The sequence below is a fragment of the Haliotis asinina genome, chromosome 8 (assembly GCF_037392515.1).
Source record: "Haliotis asinina isolate JCU_RB_2024 chromosome 8, JCU_Hal_asi_v2, whole genome shotgun sequence".
Classification (NCBI taxonomy): Eukaryota; Metazoa; Mollusca; class Gastropoda; order Lepetellida; family Haliotidae; genus Haliotis; species Haliotis asinina.
In genome coordinates, this window is record NC_090287.1 from 9,325,350 (window position 1) to 9,342,257 (window position 16,908).

The following is a 16,908-nucleotide window of genomic DNA, read 5'->3' on the forward strand; positions in this document are numbered from 1 at the left end:
AAGGGGAGGTAATTCTGACCGTGTCTTGACAGTTTTCGCCCAATCGGGTCTTTCGAAGTCGGTGAAACTTGGCCTGCAAATCGGGTCCGATAAGTTCACTTCGTCCAAATTCGGAAACTTAAACTGACGTGGTGAAACCTTATTCCAACCCGAGGGCACTTGTTATGACCAGGGAGCCTATATAGTTGTAGAGTATCCCTGTTATAACCTTTGGACGAGTCTTTCGTGAGTGAGTGAGTTTGGTTTTACACCTAACCGCTTTTAGCAATATTCCAGCGATATCACGGCGGGGGACAGCAGAAAATGGGCCTCACATATTGTACCCATGTGGGGAATCGAACCCGGGTCTTCGACGTGACGAGCGAACGCTTTAACTACTAGGCTACCCCACCGCCCCCGAATCTTTCGGGTGGACATACCAACACTTAGAGAGCTGATGGTGTGCAGTTCAGTACTACAATCTCCATAATCGCGTTATCAAAATGCAGCCAGTGTTCGGATTAAAACAATGCAGATTCCCCGTCGCAATATAAGAAAGTCTACAATTAACTCTGTAACCTGACAGTCTATACCTGCATGGCTCAGGCAACATGTACAAAACCAGGCACATTTGCAATGGTTACTGAAAAGAACAGGCGTGGTTTCTAAACATTGTTTTTCGGACTAGCGGGTACAGAGAGGGGTGTGCACCCCCTACACACTCGCGTACACATACACCCGACCAAATGCGTGAGGAGCACATTTCCCCTAACCTTTGGACTTCAGGAATTACGTGCACCACCTCTTTTCCGAACTCCTGCATCAATCCACCCCTGTGGGAGTAGCAGGAACTAGTTTCGTCAGTACAACTGCTATTGCGGAATTCCCCTGATCTACAGAGGCAATCTACTCTCTTTTAAGTGTAAAGATAAGACATCAATGACAGGGAATAACCAGTCTCTATTATCTGCTGACACAAATTACAAGAAGGCAAATAGCAGTGAAAAACACGATAAATCATAATATATAAACGAATCTTATGTTTTGTGATGACAAACGGTGTTTCGCGAATAGGGAAAGCACGACCCACACCAGGACTACCACCGTAGACCTACTCACACAACGTGCACAAGAAGCATGTGTTTGTTCTCTTACACCGGTCAGCATACATGGACATTTAGTCTGAACTTTTACAGAAGAGACAAACTACTTAAAACTACATATTGCAGGGCACTATATATTCTGAATGTACAGTTGTGTGATCGTGCAAGGGATCGATGAAATGTGCAAGGCTCCATTACGACTTTGTGGAGGGCTTGGACTCGTGCAAGTCTGGTCTTGATCGAGGACATATCATGTGCACAGATTATAGACATGTATAACAAAGTGTCGTCAAAATGAGATTTGAGAGTCAATGTTCACAACAAATGAAGTAAAGTAAAATAGTACATGTATTTTTTATGCCGTTTTGTTCGAGATAAAACATAGAGATCTTCACCAGGGGGATGTAATTACATCCGGGTCATCGGCTAAAACGGTTTTGCTAATACAGGGTTAAGAATGTTTAGGCAACACAGTTCAATTTTCGCAGCTTAGAGCCTACTTGCTGCTTCATGTTGGCGCGTTTTTACATGGTGGTTTACAATTTCAATACGAATAGGTGTAGTGGGGTAGGCTAACGGTTAGAGCACCCGTTCTTCACGTCGCAGACACGGATTCGATTCCACATATATGGCACAACGCGTGCAGCCCATTGTTGCTGTCGCCGGACGTATTATTGCTAAACGCGGCATAAATCCGCATGTTGACCGACTCACTCTCAATACGAATGTCTCGTATTTCAGTCACAGATTGCTCAATAAGGTTGCACTGTAACATAAGACAAGCGTACATGGACCTCACTTCTGACTGCGTGAACAAGGTCCCTCATAAATCCTTTAATAAGTCAGTCATTGTTTACTGCTTTCAGGCTGTACCAAGTCCAAGTTGTACATTGTTTCTTGAGAAATAGGTGGTGTGGTTTACTGACAAGTCTTAGTGAATTAAGTGCGGGACAGTTTTCATCTGTGCCCAAAAGCTAGTTACAGTTCGTCCCATGGGACGTGTCCTTGAGGGCGTCTTCACAATTCAGGGAACACAACTTGACTGAGGTTTGATCATGATTGCTGACATTTGGTTACCAATGCCTGTGTTGTTGAATGATTGTTTATTTCCACAATGAGTGTTCCAGGTTTAACGCAGCGAGTCAGGTTAACGTGAGACGAAAACCCGTAGTAGGGCAGATCTCAGACCTCCACCATTTGTTGCCGACAAACCGTTAATCATCATTCAAGTTGATTCGAACCAATAATTCAAAATGTCTACTTTAGAGATGCGCATTGTGAATCGTGGCGACTTCGGCGAAGGGTTCAACGACTTAAATATAATAAATGGGACAAAAATTGGTATTCAGAACAATGCGCAATACATCCCAACTGACACAAGACAAGAGCCAAAGGGAATATATACAATACATTTCTAATTAGGTTAATTTTGAGGAAGACATTTCAAGTACCCCCCATGGAAGTCCCATTTTTAATAATTCCGCACTTGATTGCAGTGTCCCATATTGACTGGCAATACATGAGCACGAGATTACCTTAAACAAACTTCTCATCAAATGTAAGTACACACATACCTTGGCTGCTTACGAAAACATTACACTCTCACGTTTGAAATACGCGTTGTACAAGGCAAAGGACAATTTCATGACACTTGGGACGAATGAACAAAAAGCAGTCACGTTGATCACGATGTCATAATTGTCACTGTTCACTGAAAAAGAAACGATGAATGTCGCATAACCAAGTTTGTGAACTCTTCCAAGACGCCTCAGTAATGGCGCCAGTATCATATGTGACCTCCCCGGGCATAGTGTGAATTATACGATACGGTGCATCGTCATACAGGTCGTCTCGTTGGTAACGGATCGTGGATTAAGGTCCATCTTTTTCTGGAAGACTGTTAATCTGGGCGATTACACTGGTACCTTCCAGGTTTATCAAGTTCCAAGGTATTCGTTTCTCAGCGGAAAGCTTCTTTGAGTATCGAATACCTATTTCCTAATGGTTAGACTCTAAACAGTGTGTTCAGCACATTACCAGTATCTGCTTTGCTTTGTTCCATCGTATTTTCGTGCCCTAACTGTATGTCAGTTCGTCCCCAAAGATGGAAGTTATGTTGTGTCACCCTGTACACAAGATTATCGGGAAAAAAGTCACGCGAACGCGAGAACGTCCCTTGCAGTATTTCGTGGGTCCTGATTCAAGTTTCGTAAGATGTTTACCATTGGTGTATGATCCCATATCCCCACTGCAAATATACATACACACGTAATCAGCGTCGCTTTTGGTCCCACCCAACCCCCATGATATTTTGTCATAACACGAGACTTAATAATTTATATTATTTATCGCTTTCACACAGGCATATTCCAGCCATACATGGCGCCGGTCCGTTAATAATCGAATCTGGACCATACAGTCCAGTGATCAACAGCATGAGCATCGATTTACGCAATTTGGATACGATGACATGAGGCAACCAAGTCAGAGAGCATGAACACCCGATCCCGTTAGTCATCTCTTACAAAGGCATGAGCTGCTTATGAACTATTCCGACACGTACCTTTGCACGGTTCGCTGCATTCCTTATTACACTGTCCAGCATGTCGCCACATTGTGTTGTCACGTGATAGACCACAGCGAAAGGTAGCATGATAGAATTCATTTATCATTCGAGTCATGAAGAGATGTAGAACTTTTTCGGACGAGAACGTTTGCTTGTAACCTAGAGATTTTATTATTCATGCAACTTCTACACACATTTGTAACAGAAAACACGTATAACATTCGTATTATTTTGTTAACTGACAGTAACTAGTAGCTTATATTGACATTCATGGTTGTCTGAGCCTCTGACCAGGCTTGGAGTTTGTGCTGTATGATTAAGTGCCGTGAACAGTGAATCTATGCTGACAATGACATTTCTCATCCAGTCATTATTTGAGTGATGTTGGGATGTAGAACATTTACCAGCGAGAAAGGATGCTTACTCCAAATTGTCAAAATAGAGAACCAATATCATCGATCTTCTTAAATGAAACTGTCTCTAAAACATTATTCAATGTATAGTAGAAAATTGCAAAAGAGCCAAAACTAATTGATTTCATAAATGCATCTCTGAAGTCGCCTGTTACCACACGTTAGGCCAAAAATCAACCTGGATCTTCATGGAAAGATACAATGTGTGTGCTGCACTGCACGAGAACACCCTGTCATAAAATCACGATATCCTCTGCGATTTAAATCACCATAAGACAAGAACTGAGTGAGTTTAGTTCTACGCCGAACTCCGCAATATTCCATCTATATTATGGAGATGTGCTTATCTTCAGGCTTTCCCCCAGTGTAAATGATATGCCATCCAAATTCTCTTATGAGCCGCAACTGGTTGTACGTCGTGGACGTTACCCGAAGCGGGAGTAAACTATTTATAAGACTTTGCATATACTGACGTGTTGGAATTCAAAGCGTCTTGGAAACTATATATGATATCATCATGAAAATGTCACGAAAGACTAAGTTACATTCCTTTTTACCAAACTAATAACGCATTCACTGGCTTTCAGTTACCTCTACTCCCAGTTTGAAAGTCACAGCTGGGGTTTGACTTCATCTAAGAAAAACACGAAATGACGAACATATACTTTAATGGTTACATTTTTCATTTCAAGTGGCGGGTAAACTTTAATTAAAAAAACCCCGAATTCATTGTTAGAACCAATATTTCATGCACGTTGCGTCTTCCCTGCCATACCACATACAGGGACCTGTACTTCTGTGTTTGGAGTTTGCCACCAATCGTCATCAAATGCGTCGTTGTTACTATGACGTCACAAACAGCGTCACGTGACACTCTGACAATCATTTGTCGTCTGGGGTGTTGAGAAGATGCTCAGTGCTTTACAGAATGCGTGTGCTTTAAAGTTGCAGTGGGTGTTTGGCGGCGATGTTTCTGCTGATAGAACACTAGAAGAAGCAGGGTAAAATACTTTAAAGATTATCAACGAAGCAGATTGATTTTAAAACTGCATAAAACTATGCGGAAACAGACTCGCGCCTATGAACAATTTCTGAGAGTGGCATTTAGAACGTCTTTGTTACATCCTTTATGAATTCAACATAGTATTATCTTTCATTACGCTTGTATGAAGTATTACAGAAAACATAAATAACTAACACACATGTGTTACTGTACTACTGATATCTACTACTGTACGCTCGGTATTCTCATCACTTTCTTTATACACAGTCCGTTGTTTAAGGCTCAGTTACTGTTCGTTTATATTTTCCATTGTGGTACCTTTCGAGTCGCTGAACACAGAATGGCATGCATATATGTTTATATAACTGCATATTTTAGTGTGTGTGTGTGCGCGCGTGCGTGCGGGCGGACGCGCGCGGTCGCGCGTGAATAACATTCTCGATTTGAAATACTTATATGAGGATGTTTCAAAATCAAGATATATATTTACAGGTCAGTACTTTCTGCGCTGCCCCACTCTGTGGTTCGAAACGCCGAAGTCAGTAAGTTATCTCTTTCGGGTCGGTTCCAGCCTTGTGTTTCAGAAACAGTAGTACGGCTCTCTTCTGCAACAAAAGACGGTTAACCCTTTGATGTGGTAAAATTTGGTCTCTTACACTGACCTGATAAGACACTAACTGATTGGAATCTTGATAAAGGAAATTCTATATATCCGGGAACTGTTCTTCCTCAGTCACCCTTTAACAATTTAAACTAAATATTACATTCATATTAAATCTCTTTAAATGGTCGTGGAGGCTATGCAACCGAGAATTCTGCGCCAGGAAAATTAGCTGCATAGAAACTGTATGTATCTGATATTTTCTTTTACAACAGTGCAGTCTCCTCTATGTTTTCTGCACAACTGAACTCTGTAGGATTCTTCACTGGTGGTGCTACCTTCTTGTGTAAGTAATGTGTCCTGTCATGATACGTATGACCATCACACCAAATGTTCCTACCTGTAGCTTTGTACCTTCGCCTCTACAATATGAGATATAAATGAGTTGTGTCAAACATTCACGAAACATATCTCACATATATTTATTAACATGGTGGAAATGCACAATATTTTATAAAGATTCTATGACAGAATATTTTATTGAAATATCGAAATGCTACACGTTCCACATCTTCAATCTACCAAGGGTCACACTGATAACGAAGGTCCAAGACCAATATCTTGCAAGTGTTAACAGGTAGAGATAGTCTAATCCAATTTATGGTGTACTTCACTCGTGGTCACACTGATATCGAATGTCCAAGACCAATATCTTGTATGTGTCAGCAGATGCATCATGTCGTTCGCCGCTGTCAACGCCGCTGTCCTCAAATACATTTTTGCTCTCATGACCACATGTTAAGATCCTTGGCAAGGTCGTTATGTTTAGGTGGAACGTGATCGTTGATATATTTTAGACTGTATTACTCTCTATTGCTCTGTTCAGGAGCAGTACCCTAGGTACCATAGTGGTTAGAGCGTTTGCTCATCAAAATGAAGGTCCGGGTTCAATCCCCCACGTGGGCACAATGTGTTAAGCCCATCTCTGGGGTCCCAAGCTATTGCTGAAATATTGTTGTGTAAAACCCAACTCGCTCCCTGTATTGCTGTTCATGTTTTGTCTATTTGATAATAGTGGTTTCGTGGCTGTCGTGGAGCGTGTCGTTTATTGTTTAATTATTGTATCATGAGTGAATATCTTCCCGTGTTGAATGATACTGGTATAATGTATACAGTGTGTTCGACACTGTGTATTTCATTATGTACTGCGTAATATTGTTTTGGATATGCTAGTATTATAAGATGTATGAAAGAAATTGGGTTGATGTTATGTGTTAGAAAATGTATATTGATTTATGTAGTATGTGTCGTGTACATCGACGTATGATGATTATGTACTTTGTATATCAGCATATAATGATAATGTAGTTTGGCAACTGATTACTGATTGTCAATATGTTCTAATAATTATTTGTACCTAATCATGTAAAAATCCTCCTGTGACTGTGGCATAATAAACTCCTTGTTTATTCACTGAGGTTCTCGTGTTGTGTGTGGGTTGGTATAGTTACACCTCCTAGCTGCCAAGCGAGCTGATTCCCCAAACTCGCGAGTTAACATATTATTTCATTGTCTGGAGACGTGAAACCGCCTGATATTAACCCCAGGGCCACGTGAAACGTCATAAATATACGTAATGACAACGAAGAAGAAAATAATGTATTACAAAACAAGTGCTTTTAGTTAAGTCAATGAAAAGTATTCTACAATTGACCAACCCTGCCGCGTGGTTGCTTGTTTAATGGAATACAGTTGTTAAAACCCTGGTGTTAGTAAGATGGCTGACGGGTTCTTGAGTACTACGGTAGCGAAAGGCATGACCAAGAGCGCTGTTTGCTATTTGGACAGAAAGGCAACAATAAGCGCTAAACATATGTATACTAGAACACCAGTGGATGCTAGAACAGCCAGGGGACACAGCCGTGTAGCAAACACAATGTAACTCTGATTACAGGAACTATATGGAGGAACTGATCGGGAACATATATGGAGGATCTTCTGTCAGACGCAAATATTTCCGTAGAAAATCCAGACACACATCCTGTACAGGTCCAACATGAAGCTCAGGAGTACAACCTGAGCACCCAGGAGTTTCATCCCGACACCCAAGATCTGCACTCCGACCTTCCTTACCACCCTGAGTGGTGCTTGTCCCTTGGGAGCCTATGGTGTGAGGTAACAGTTAGGGATGCTTGGTCCCAAGGGAAGGGGGTTCCAGATGATCCACTGTACCGGGTACCCGCTTGGATAGAGGAAGGAAATAAGACCGACAATGGTAGCCGTAGCTGGGATGAGGCCCTCAGTATACCCGAAGGTGCTCAGTGGGCTGACATTATTCCTGTGGGGGACCCCGTATTGGAGGCTCCTTACCACCTGTGGGCAGAGGAGTAGTCTGGTGGGAGGATCTGGAGTGGGTGGTCGGTTGAGCTAGGCTAAGCACCCTGGAACTTCCCCCAGACGTTGGGGGAAGTGTGAGAGGCACAGGAGGGAGGGTCCTGGAAGGAGGCGTGAAGAGGAAGAACAAACCCAAAGGAACTTAAGCTAGAAATCATTACCTTGAAGAAAACACTTGCTGTTGCTATCTTGCAACCATCTTTATGAAACTTTTATACAAAATATGTTAGCTATTCTTTGTATTTCGAACAAACACATGAACAAAGTTTACACAAACTTATGAAAAATATTCATTTCGTAATTCCACTGGTGCAATACCAACACTATTTATTAATTTTTGTTTGTTTGTTCTGCTGTGCTTTTACTGATGGACACAAAGATTTTAAAAAATCGTGTTATAAACAGTTCAAAGAAATTTAAAAATATCTGTTGTTATATTTGCATTAGTCAATAAAATATCTTCAGTAACATTTCTGGTGTCTTGATTGTTCATTTGACATTTATTTTTCAGTCCTATGATCTTGCAGTTTGTTCATGGCCAAATGGGAATTGTAGTAGATCTACAATGATTCAGCCATTGCAGTAAAGAAGAATATAAACTCAACACCCAATATATTGATGAATAATTTTATTTAATTTTTCTTCAGAAATATTCAACAAATATCTGTAGGAAAGTGTACAGATGGATTGTAAATACTACAAGAAGCACAAATAGGACCTGGGACAGGATGTAATAACCTTCAGAACAATGTCCCCCATTATCAGTGGCTTGTAATCATAGCTTCAGAGACAGATCATCGATTTTCCTTCAGGCACTAACTTATCCAGGTCTCATAGGAACAATCTCTCTACGACCTCAAATTTTATATCTAACATTATGAATTCACATATTGGGTAAGAATCAAAAGAAAGATACTCTTAAATGAGGTTTGTTTTACCTTTAACACAGACCAGTGTGTTGCCAGCTTAAAAAATGGATCCTCGTCTCAAGTAATACACTCAGTTCTTAATATACTTGAACACCCAATCCTGAAGGTGACCTGTGGTATCATGCAATAAAACTGAACGGTAAAAGCACTAATACAGAAGAGGGTATATTTGTGTATTACCCCACACCCAATATTACACTATGATTACAAAACAGAACAGAGCATGTGACTCAAGCTTCACAATGATGTTATGAATCCACCACCATCCACATTTTCTTTTGCTTTACAGAGGAACTGACTTACCTTTTAGCTAGTTATTTATAAATAAATAAAAATAAAGGAAAAGAGAAAATCAACTAGCAGTGTTGCAAAAATACTTTATGTAAAAGTCAATAATGACCATTTTGAAATGTCTTTTTTAAGTTTGGGTTCAAAAATGCATAAACATACTACACTGGCCTGTCAACTCTAAATATCTTCATTGTGGCCAAATAAAATATCTTCATTGTGGTTTTTCAAAAAAGCAGCTTACACAGTGTGTGTTTAGTGGTCAGTATGTCAACATGCAAACCTTTTCAGTGAGTGAGTGAGTGAGTTTGGTTTTACGCCACTTTTAGCAATATTCCAGCGATATCATGGCAGGGACACCAGAAAATGGGCCTCACACATTGTACCCATGTGTGGAATCGAACCCTGGTCTTTGGCGTAACGAGTGAACGCTTTAACCACCAGGCTACCCCACCGCCCCGCAAACCTTTAAGAATAAGGTCAATGTGATGCATGTCCGTAACATGCTGAATTAGACCCTCCCATGAACATCAATGACATCGTAAATAAAAGACGGGTATACTGGCCAGGCAGTTAATAATATTAAATTTTTCCTTCCCTCAAAATTTTTGTACATAATAATTCAAGTTATAATGGCCATATTCTAAATTTGTAAAAATTAAAAGTACACCTAAATTTGTTAATAAAAAAATATAACATCTGATGATACATTATAGCAAACCCTTAATAATTGTGAAACCACATTTGATGATATTTATAACAACATTTTCTGGGTGATAAGAAGCCTGTTATGAAAATTTGGACAGATCCAAGTGTCTATAATAGTCCTTTGACATGCAGAGATATGGGACATAAGTATTAACCACTTAGCATACACTGGCATTTAAGTGTAGCAAACAAAAATTTCAGAGACATATTACAGACTGAAACACAAAACATGGGATATAGGTAGCAGAAATTCATTTCCATGAACGCAAGAAGATTTGTCTTCAGTGATAAGGACAGATATCATCACAAAGTGTACCCTAGGAAAAAAAATACTATTGATGTTTTCCAATTGTTATTCCGTAAGTTCTCTGAAAATTTGAGTTACCTGATATGAAAATAGTGCTTTTAATGTGTGCTGTTATTGGCCAGGTTTATCTCTGAAAATATCATTAGTACCTCGAAATGAGACGTACATCACTCGAATGTATGAAGAAAAGGATGTCTCTTCTTTACATCCTGCTTCAAGGTCCATGTATGCAGCTCAAGGTCTTCTGATGATTTACAAAATATGAAAATAGAAATCCAGACTTCACATATTTACAAGTGACTAAGTTATACAACCAGGCACTCAGAGACAGTCACTGCCACTTCTCAGGAGGCTCTTTTGATTTCAGTCTTGCAGTTACTTGTCATAAAAACAGAAATAAGAGAGGGTGAAACATGCTGTGCCTGCTTCCACTTGTTCAAACAAAGATTGTGAAAAATAGTCCCTCAGTTGATTTGGTCAGTCTAAGTAAACTTATCTTCAGTACTACTGAGTGGTGGAGTGTAACGAAATACACTGAGACTAAGTTTACTAAGACTGTCGATTTGGTCAAAGTCACTTTATCAGCTTTCAGTTATATAACAGAGTGTCACATTGTAGACTTACTCCAGTTTGATAGCTACTGGGATGAGAAACTGCTGATTATAATCAGTACATGATTTGAACCAGCAGTTTAGATGTGGGCACAGCTAAGGGAGGCAACTCTGCACAACAAAGAGCAACGAGTGAGTGAGTGAGTGAGTTGATATTTAACGTCAAAGAGCAACGAGAAGCAAATGAACATGATAATCAATACAAGTTGAAAACATTTTGAAAAGAAGACCACTTGTAAATTCAACAAGCATGGAACCTTAAAATACTAGAAAAACAGGTATATAGAACACCTTAAGTCTAATTTCTATGCACTATGTTGTATGAAAGCAACTTACACAGCAAATATCATCGAAACATCTTATCATAATACACGGCTTGTTAACAAATTCAAATCTAAAAATACAAATAGGTGCGTAGGATTTATACATCAACAGTCAATGACCTTTGACACAGTGGGTGCCTGACAAAGAGGACCTGATGTCACAGAATGGCACAGAAAACCCATACAATCTGGTGCTGTGAATCTTGGAAAAAAAAAAAATACTCTAAAAAACTGGAGAGGTATTACGCAGCGATGACTCAGTGATGTGGAACAATCAAAAAGATGCAGTTGATGTTTTAGTCCATGGCTTTGGAAATTTTCGAGTAGTATCTGGTAAAGTGGTGGGGGAGTTGTGTACAAGCTTATCTACTTACTGAGACAAATCACTTGTTCTCCATGTTTTAACATCTTGTCAAGACACCCACTATGCTGTTGAAGTATTAACTAATTTATCACCTCTGAACAGACTAGTGTCACTTCATATTGCAGTCAGTGGTATGGGTGTACCAATGTCATGAACATAGAACAATAGCTTATAATGGGTATGTACAGATGCTTCAAATCAAGATTCTCTTATACAAACATACAGTCATACTGGGCAACATGATGAAACCAACTTTCTGTATATAGTGAAACCATGTGAATCTGGACAGAAACTTCCAAAGTGAAATAATTTGGGATAACAATTTACACAAGAAAGGGTCATGTGTACAGAGTTATGTTCCTGTATATTAAAAAATCAGCAATCCCCTTAAAGATGGGTTTCTGTATCAACAGTGTCCAGTCAAACATGGTCTCATTGTTCAAGAAACCGATTTAATCTGCCACCTCAACATGGAGTTATCATCCATTTCTTGTTAGGTCATAGAAAAATACATCTCAGGGATTCCCAAAAGGGACTACATGGCTTTGTAAAGATGTCTTTCTATATGCAAGTGCCTGTAATGACTCTGTTCATGTGGGTTCAATGATTTTATCCACAGGGTTAAAAACAAAACACCTTTTTCAACTAAATATTCTGTACATTAATCCATCAGTGTGAAAAGCCCAGTTATTCCAGGGACATAGATAAATGGATTAACTTCACAACGATGATAACTAGAAACACCCACAGAAATAGTACTACGTCTAAAGTAAAATATCAACAATATCTGTTCAAAAGCATATTCCTAATTAAATTCAATTCACATATGTATGTGGAATGAGCAGAATAAAAACTATGTTTTTGAGAAAGGTGAATGTCCAAGTTCAATTTAAAAAATCGAAGCAGACCAAAATTGCAATCAGTCCTGTGACGAGTCATTCCAGAAAATCTGGGGTTTTTTTTAATTCACCAGACAAACAGCATTACTATTGTTTTGAGAAATAATTTATTTAAACACTAAATTTTCATTTCAAATTTCATTTTGACTCCGACTGTACAGTTTTTCAAAACAAATATATAACTTTTGTAAAAAAAGGTCAGGCCCCACATGCTAAGGCTATCAAGAATATTTGACTTTTCAGCAAATTTGGCGCTGGCACTATCTGAAGTAAAACTGACTTTAAAGGGGAAAGATTCCCAGCTGGCACAATTTTGGTTGAGCAGCTAATATCTGTTTTCATTTTCCACTGAGACTTCTTACATAACTGTTTGTTCAGTGGACCATCTTCAGAGACAAAAGAGACAAGTCACAACCACAAATAAAGTATAAATCTACGAATTCTCTGACAACAATCAACTATAGGGTACACTGCTTATATTTTACAGAAACACAAATTCCGAACACACTGAGTTATAAATGTCAATATATACAAAGATATCATCATGACTGTGCAGACTTATATTATAACTTGCTGTTGAAATTTCTTCCACGCACAAAGGTCAGTTCTGCTGTACATCAACATCACCAATCAGACACATACATAAGCACATACACCCATAGCAATTACACGGCTATTGCAAGCAAATCGTTATTCTATATGCTTTTATGTCCAACTACCCATATAAATTCAAACTATGCCACTCAAATTTTGCTAGGGATATTCTGGATACCTGGAGGATGTAATACAAAAAGTATTCCATGTTGTCAAGGAAAAAAACACAGTAAGAGTTTGTTTCCAATGAGTCACTGTGTTTGGTTTATAGTTCAGTCATATCAAAGTGTGTTGGCTGGATTTGGGAGGATATAATGTGACAAAAGTCATCTGTGTATACCACTTTAGTAAAACCAACACAGGTACTGAGCTGACATACATAACAACGAACAAAGTTTCAAAACAAAAATACTATACACATGGAAATGCATAGAGGTTTTGACTCTTGTCATGTAACAAGACCTGTACGTTTATATCCATGATGGACATAAATGAGAATCCAAACTCCAATATTACTGCTATATTGTAACCCCTCAGACTTCACATGTCAAATTATCAATGTCAATTTTTTCCCAAAAGTTACATTTACATTTTAACAGTGCAGCAAGATCTCTGGGAAGACAAATGGACATGAATTCCTGAAAAGTCATGACCATTCCTGCCTTCAACATTTTCTATAAAAATACTAGTATACACAGTGACATTTTCTATCATCTGTGAAACTGTAAAATTTGTGTCCTTACCAAACTTTGAACAGTATACAAAAGCAAGCGCAACCCCTAACAAGCTGGCATGTTAACACTAAGGACTATACCACAAACATGAGAAATAAAGGACTACACATCAAGGCGCTGTACAAAACAGATAATCCATCAACCTACAAAACATCAAACAGTGAATATCACAGTCTTATCATCAATAGATAATGAAAGAATATATACATCAACATTATCAAACAACAAACAATGAATTGAAACAGAGATGATACCTATTAAGTTTATCTTCTTTGGTAAACAGAAGCCAAAACACAACGATCTAGGACTTTCTTGTCTATACAACAGAATGAAAGGACTTAAAAAAACCCAGCCAGCAGTAGTGGACAATACTGTTTATTATGTTACGGATTTCACTTTGTATTCTATGTTCTTTAGTGAAGTGGAAACATTTATATTTACTGTTGCTGTCAGATACATAAGATACAGTGGGTTTATACTCTGAACAGTCTCTCAGTTCCAGCATGGCATATCAGCTTGGTTTGCAAGGAACGGTAGACATAATGCAGAGCCTGGACATGCAAACACTATGGTTAAACCAACAGCATGAAGCTGATATGTCTAAAAATATATCAGAAACTCACAATCATAGGGTTGTGGCACAGCTAAGGGACACAACCACCACAGCACATTGTCGCTTCATAGACATTGTTCTCTTGATATCCCCAGTTGTTTGATTTGCCCGAGTTATTATGTTACACAGTTGGTATTTATCTGTACAACTGCCACTAACCAACTGAACAAAACACAATACCATTGATTTAAGTATGTAGACACTGATTTGTAATGCATCACAAATCTTTTATCGATGTACCTTGAAACTCCAAATTTCATTTCACAAATGAATGTAAGTAACATACATTTGCAAGACTAACAACACTGAAAGTAATGACCTTGAACATCCTTTCAGTCGTGTCATTGCAGTGATTTTATACAGGATAATAAAACCAATACATTCGCGATCCAGGAATATTCTCTGCAACTGTAGTGATCGACACCTTATATTTCATGTATCAATTATCCCCCATGCCCATCAGTATCCCTTATCACTATTACCTCATCAAGTTCAATCCATGCTCATACCTTGATTCATAATGAAAAAATTGTTTCATTTGCTAACAGAAACAGACAATTAAACAGCATGCATTGTTGGTATGAGTGCCGGGTTATCTGAATCTATTTGGTTGTGGCAAGTATAAATAACAACAAATAAATAACCAACTAAATGCTGACACAGGTGTTTTGTTTAAGTAGGCAATTATCACGAACAACATTGTATTGTTCAAAATGAGGTCAACATGTCATAATCTTTACATGGTCAGGTGAATATAGCAACAAATGTTTCACAAATATATAAAAGCAATGCAAACTTTGTCACCTGATACCATGATTCTATACATACTTCTCCAAACAGCAAAAATTAATTAACAGAAATGAAGGATTTAAAATCAATTTGTAACAAACTAAATATATAAAATATATGTATATCTAATTCATAATAATCACTGTTTGGAGCCAAAAATAATGTTTATAGCTGTGTTGCGTTAAACATTGATGTCGTGTTAGAGAAGATGATCAGCTAACTCTTGGACTCACACTTTCTTGATGTATTTCATCAAATGTTACATTGTAATCAAACTGACAATGAGACTTACTATTAGGATAAGAAATGAGGCATGTTTAACTTAAGACAGATTTCATCAAAGGGTATTTAACAATCACCTTTATGTTCTGATCAAAACCCAAGAGTCAATCATAACCATAGCAACACTGACACTGAGGACAAACTTTGCATGTGTCAGTCTGGACCAAATGCCACTGGTCATTGATGGAATCAGTGAAGAAATCACATCAAGTACTTCACAACAAAAAATGGCATTAGGTAATTTGGAGCTGCCATATGTTGGTCCAGTGACAAAATAATAACAACCAACATATAAAGGCAAAACATAAATTCTTTGTGGAATGTTTTGCATTTGTGTGAGGGATATTTTGAGGAGTCTTGGGTCAACATAAAAATTCATACATTACAACATCAGGAAAAAAGAATTCAGAAAAAGACAAAATAAACATTGAAAACAGACAAATTTAAAAGTGGTAAAAGAAAAAGATTGTCAGCTGAAATTGTTTGTGGTCATCTTGCACGTTAGAATCTGACCAAATAGCATGAAAACGATGTTGGCAGAAATTATAAAATGTCAAACATAGTACAGACACTGTACCAAAATATCTTTGTTCTCAAAATATTCTTTTCATGTTCCTCTTTCTTTCTACATTTCCAAAGAATGATGTTTACTCTTTCACACAGAAGTGTGACTTTTAAAAGATTGTCCAACAGTGGAGTTAACCATGAATAAGTTGGTCCAGTTGATCGGTTGGACTACATGATACCTAGCTTCACCAACATCATTGCAGCTTCTTACGGAACACCTCCAGTGTGTGAATACTCGTGGACAACCTGGAAGACAGATTATCGAGAATTATCATAAATTAACATAACTGCTATAAATCACTATAACAGCTTTCTCAGGATCATCTCTGCAGTTAGAAAAAACAATTAATCTCTATCAAACTCAAAACCTTTATTCTGAGCTACATGGAAAATAATTACAATAAGACGACACAATTACAATAAGACGAATTATAAACTGACAGTGATAAATTGATTACAAGACAATAGCCTTTTGGAAATGAAAACCACGTAAAATATTTACAAGAATGCTTACAACTGGCCTCTTTAGGACAAACAAGCTGTTTTCACAAGCCTTATGGATAACAACTACTTTAATTTGTGAGTGTGACGTTTCGATACCCATGTCAAGCAGGACATTTCAGCCATGAACTCAAAAAACAGCCAGTACTTCCCAGCACTAACCTGACATGAACTGTAAACACTGCCATGAACTGTAAACACTGCCATGAACTCCAAACTCTACCAATATTCCCTACACTGCCCTGAAAAGATCTCGAAACACTGCTAATAATCCCAGCACTGAACTGACAACTCTCCAAACACTGCCAATAATATGGCATGAACTCCAAACACTTCCAAT

The 16,908-nt window shown here is 38.3% G+C and overlaps 1 protein-coding gene across 2 annotated transcripts in view; it reads right to left on the bottom strand.

The window, feature by feature from the left end:
* Positions 1–16,110: 16,110 nt before the first annotated feature.
* LOC137294858 (ERO1-like protein beta) overlaps positions 16,111–16,908 on the bottom strand; it is a 32,060-nt gene continuing 31,262 nt past the window's right edge. The window contains exon 14 of one of the 2 annotated variants that reach the window (XM_067825994.1): positions 16,111–16,313. In XM_067825994.1, coding sequence (XP_067682095.1) covers positions 16,262–16,313 — 52 coding nt within the window. In that variant the 3' untranslated portion in view covers positions 16,111–16,261. The remainder of the gene's footprint in view (positions 16,314–16,908) is intronic. The other variant, XM_067825993.1, reaches the window with a different exon arrangement.